The sequence below is a fragment of the Montipora foliosa genome, chromosome 14, assembly GCF_036669935.1.
Source record: "Montipora foliosa isolate CH-2021 chromosome 14, ASM3666993v2, whole genome shotgun sequence".
Taxonomy (NCBI): Eukaryota; Metazoa; Cnidaria; class Anthozoa; order Scleractinia; family Acroporidae; genus Montipora; species Montipora foliosa.
In genome coordinates, this window is record NC_090882.1 from 3,915,534 (window position 1) to 3,920,533 (window position 5,000).

Genomic DNA, 5,000 nt, shown 5'->3' on the forward strand with positions numbered 1-5,000 from the left:
AAATTATATAATGCGAGAAACTTCAATTTCATTCAATCTGCCGCGAGCAATATCTCGTCAATATCGCATAAATTAAAAAAAAATTATGTTTGTCCGCTTATTGACTATAAAAATTAGCCAATGAGCGCGCGAAAATTTTGCAGTCATTGTAAAGTTATTTATAGAACAACTCCCATGAGATTCAGCCCGCCCACTGTTGTAAAAACCAATCAAAACAAAGCTATCTCAGCGTCAAGAGAAATGTCATGATACCTTTCGCGGGAGAAACCTTTTTCTAAAAATAAATTTACTTGGAAAGGGTTGACTCAAGGAATTGGTGGAGATAGAGGTTTCATTTGATGAGCTCCTGGGTATACCAATCACCAATTTATTACTTGTCGCCAACAGGTGAATGCTGGACCGCTCAAGACGCCCACCTGCGGTTCGACTTGCACGGATCGACACCTAACAAATGCTTCCGTGACTACAGTCAGGCCTGTAACGGAAACAATTGCGCTGGAGGAGTTGACTCGAATTTTGTCTACAATGTTGTTGATTTAAGTAAGTATGAAATAGACAGACTTACACGTAAGAAAACAACAACAAATAGTTTATTTGTACCACACGTAAATAAAGATAAGATACATGAAATAAGTAAGAAACTTAAGAAAGGTACGTCAATGCCCCTAGAAAATAACTAAGAAGCAAATTTAGCTAGGAGGCACAATAAAAAATGTATTTATAAAGAAAAAAGTCGATTCAGGGAGGCACAAATATAAAGATAAAAGACAGGCTTAAAGTGTCATCATTTAAATAAAAGCAAAGCACAGTATTTTCTCTTAGTACTGTATTTAAGATTGCAGATTCCTGTACTGGACTAAGAGAAGGTAGACTTTTGATCCTAGGAATCTGCAATCTTAAATACAGTACTAAGAGAAAATACTGTTGCTTTGCTTTTATTTAAATTATTACGCTTTAAGCTGAACCTTCTTCAACATGATGAATAGCCTCAAGAAAAGTATTGTTAATAACTTTCATTTGACTGGTCATACATTCTACAGGTTTGGCCCACGACTCAAAAATCCGCAACCTCCAAAAGACAGTCCTATTTCATCTTTCATTTCTTGAACCAGACACATTTCGTATTCCTTAGCTGTGCCGGATTGGGAGAGGGATTACTTGACGGCACAATACGTTTAAAAGAGGATTTCATTGTACTGCCGTACAGCCTAAAACAATATAATCAAAGGAAGTAGTTGCACAAAAAATGCATGCAACCGGCGCTAAAGCGGAACTGAAGTCAGCGAAAGTGACGTGAAAGTTTGAAGGCCAAACAGTCAGCCAAGTATTGTAAAACCAATCAACCTGGAATAACTTTCGACAGTCAAGTAAAACGGCTGTATTAGCCCAATACCTTGTCGTGATAATAACTCTTTCTTGTCCACTCTTTGTCACCCTCTCGTTGCAGATATTGGTCCTTTACTTGACGAGGAAGAGAAAGTCCCGGATGCATCTGACAAAGAAGCGGGGTTTTTTGATGTCCCGGATGAAACAGCTTCCACTGCACACAAGCTGAAACGTACGAGAGAAGAGGAGTTTAATGGACGCAAGCCCCACTTTTTAAACTAAGTCTTACGACACACAACGTAAGGCTGGCACTGAAGACTGAACCACTACATGTCCAACTGCAATTCTGTTTTAACCTAATTTTTCCCCGGTTTTGTTTTGTGCCATAGGATTAGTTCAGTACGTTTTAATGAAGAAAATAATAATAATAAATAAATAAAGAATTCATGAGCAAATAACTGTGTGGAAGGCTATAAACTGAGCATTAATACTGCAACGCAACTTATTGCGTTTTGGGGGCATGATAAGCGAATCTTTGCTGACGTCATTGCATTGTTTACGTTTTGTCTCATGAACATAAGAGTTTGCTGACAGAAGGCATCACCGTATTGTCAAATTGACTTTCAATTTTAAGCCTTTTGCTTTGATAAACGAGCAAGTTATTATCCATCGAAAACTAATACATTCTTGGGTGGCAAAAGCGCTAATCAGTCCATACATTCGTTGTAAAATTTCGATTTACTCAGAGATTTATCTGGTAAATTGCAAGTCTCAGAGGAAGCTAATTATGCAATGTACTTTTAATATTCAGTACTGATAGTTTGGCTGATAGGTTAGAAAACGATGAACTTATGCTAATGAGGTTAGAATGTAGACAAAGATTTCCCTAACCGCGCCTCGGTGGTATCAGTAACCATATTGCGCGGAATCACGCGTGGGATAACGATCGTGCGTTCAGCCCACCTTAAATCTGTAAGGTGGCTCTGATTCCGCTTCACAGAATTTTTTAAAACTTTGCAGGAATTTTCACGTTGGCCATCTAATCACTTACCCTGGCTGCCAGAGGTTTTTCTCAGAGCGACGGCGAGAAAAAACCTCTGGTACAGGCCGTTGAGTTCTTTTAGAAGCCCGGCCAATGGAATGCCTTTTCATATTCCCAGAGTCAGATTTTGACCCTAGCAATTCGATTGGTTCCAGGAACTTGTCAGTTCTAACGAGTACTCAACAGAAAGCAACAGAAAGTAGTTCAAACAGGTTTTTAATTGCTGTCAACAAGATTTGTCGTGCCCACTGTGGCCATAATCGAAACCTGCAAAGTTCCGGAAATCGAGGCTTTGAAGGCAGAAAAAGTTCAGTGGGTTCTACATTTTTTTGTTTTTTGTACATGTCCGCCAAAATTCCCCTTCGAAATTTGGCATCCAAATTTCAAATTTGAGTTTTTATTTTGATATTCGACATAGAAGTTTTATACGGAAGACTGAATTTTTGAATTTGTCATCGAAGAAAATGAGACGAATGTACCGTGGGAACCAAAGATGCTGATTGGTAGGTTATGTCCCGTACCAGTTTACTGGGTTTTTTCGATGTGAATCAAATGGGGCATGGAAGTGAGGTTCTCAACCGCCTTTACCAGACGTTTTTCTCGCCGCTTCGCGACTCGCTATTCCCTCGCTTTAAGAGAGAAAAAACCTCTGGCATCCAGGGTACTAATCACTTTCCAGCAATAAAAAAAGGGGGCTCACCGAGTTCGTTTTGAGATATGAGCAACTAAAGCCAAAATAAAGGGTGTTTTTCCTGGGCTTTCCCGTTGCCAAGGTAACTTATTACATCACAATAAGGATCGCATCTCGTTTGGAAATAATCGGTGTTTCACATGGTTCCATAAGATTGTTGTTACGTGATACAGTGTTGTAGCGTCACCATTCTAAAGAGAGTGTCTCCTTCAATGAGTTAAAACTAGCTTGAGCCATCTGAAATGTAATTAGCTTTACAGAATGAAACTTTCTGCAAAGTTTAAAAAAATTCTGTGGAGCGGATTCAGAGCCACCTCAAATAATTGAAAATTTCAGGTAGCTCTGAATCGGCTCCACAAAAGTTCTTTAAACTTTGCAGAGAGTTTCATCATGGCCTGCTGATTACTTTTGTGGAATAAAAAATTAGGGTCACCGAGTTCGTTTTTCAGATACGTGCAAGTAAAGCCAAAATATAGGGTGTTTTTACAAGGCTTTCCTTTTTCCATGGTAACTTTTTACGTCACTGCATCGTGAAGCAATAATTGATGTTTTAGTTGGTACCATAACATTCCTGTTACGTGATTAAGTGTTGTAGTGTCAATCCATCTAATAACAAGGTCTCTTGAAAGTGTTCAAAACTGGTTTGAGCCACCCTAAAATGTAGCATTCACATTTAAGTGATATTCTGCACGATAAAAGGTGTTTATAAAAAACGTTGAAACTGATCTAGATAAAAAACTATTAAAAAACTGAATTTTCGACTGCAACTGCGGTCTTCATCAGAGTAACTAAAATATGCTGTTTGAGAGTAATATGCTAAAACTAAAATAAGAAGTTACTTTACCCCCTAGGGCTTCAATAATGTCTTATAGACAGAAGGGAATGGCTTCCGCTCGTTTATCGCCTTTTTGTCTATTGTGGAGTGCCATGATTCCAAAAAGATTCTTTTGTGCCAATTATTGACATTCTTTTCTAGAATTTCCACATAGCTAGGGTCAATGTCATGGTCAGTGATTTCGGCGTGATCTTTTATTGCCGACTCTTTGCTATTATTAGTTCCTGGTTTATGCTCCCCGCCACGCGAATTCCATGATCTCTTTGTTTCCCCAATGTATGTGAAATCACACGATCGGCATTTAACCTTGTACACAATGCCTTTTGTTTTCGTTTCTTTTGGTTTCCTAAAATAATGGGCGAGTGTTTTTATAGGCTCGAAAGCAGTTTTTATGTTCGCTTTGTTAAGCACATTTCTGACTTGTTCTGAAACGCCCTTTACGTATGGCAAGGTAGCAAAAGTTTTTGGCCGCGTATCTGTATCCTGTATTTGGATTGCAGCCGGTGGTCTGGGGGCCCGACATTTCTCAACGAATTTATCTGTATAACCATTAATTTTTAAGTCATTAATGACTTGTCGTCGTTCTCGATCTTTTTCTGTGTCATTGGATGAGATGGTTTCTGCGCGGTCTATCAGGCATTTAACAACCGCACGTTTGCTCTGGGCGGGGCTACGAGACGCGAAATCCAGGTACTTGTTGGTATGAGTTGCTTTGCGATGTACGCTAACAGTAATGTTTCCCGGTCTTTCTACTGTGCTGTGTGTGTCAAGAAATGCGATGGTTTGGTGGTTTTGAGATGAGACTGATGGAAGTTCCACCGTAAACTGTATGTTTGGGTTGCTCGAGTTGAAATGGTCGCGGAAAACTTGGATGTCTTTAGTCTTCAAACAAGCACTCGAATCATCCACGTATCGTTTCCACCACCGTGGTTTGACATTTGACGTGTTGAGAGCGATTTTTTCAACTTCTTGCATCACCAATTCTGCAATGGCGGCACTAACCGGTGATCCCATCCCACAGCCAAATACTTGATGATAATGCATGCCTTCGAACGTAAAATAACTGTTCGTCAGTACAAACGTCAGCAAAAACATAATCTGGCTTT

The 5,000-nt window shown here is 39.4% G+C and overlaps 2 protein-coding genes and 1 long non-coding RNA gene across 3 annotated transcripts in view; 1 reads left to right on the forward strand and 2 right to left on the reverse strand.

The window, feature by feature from the left end:
- LOC137985342 (uncharacterized) overlaps positions 1 to 1,522 on the reverse strand; it is a 9,040-nt gene extending 7,518 nt beyond the window's left edge. Inside the window, exon 1 of the long non-coding RNA XR_011119286.1 lies at positions 1,394 to 1,522. This is a non-coding gene — a long non-coding RNA (uncharacterized lncRNA). The remainder of the gene's footprint in view (positions 1 to 1,393) is intronic.
- LOC137985341 (uncharacterized) overlaps positions 1 to 1,783 on the forward strand; it is a 28,089-nt gene extending 26,306 nt beyond the window's left edge. Inside the window, exons 7-8 of the mRNA XM_068832927.1 lie at positions 388 to 540; positions 1,448 to 1,783. Coding sequence (XP_068689028.1) covers positions 388 to 540; positions 1,448 to 1,608 — 314 coding nt within the window. The 3' untranslated portion in view covers positions 1,609 to 1,783. The remainder of the gene's footprint in view (positions 1 to 387; positions 541 to 1,447) is intronic.
- Positions 1,784 to 3,906: 2,123 nt separating this feature from the next.
- LOC137985529 (uncharacterized) overlaps positions 3,907 to 5,000 on the reverse strand; it is a 1,569-nt gene continuing 475 nt past the window's right edge. Inside the window, exon 1 of the mRNA XM_068833149.1 lies at positions 3,907 to 5,000. This exon is cut by the window's right edge and continues 475 nt beyond it. Within this exon, the coding sequence (XP_068689250.1) occupies positions 3,907 to 5,000 (1,094 nt within the window).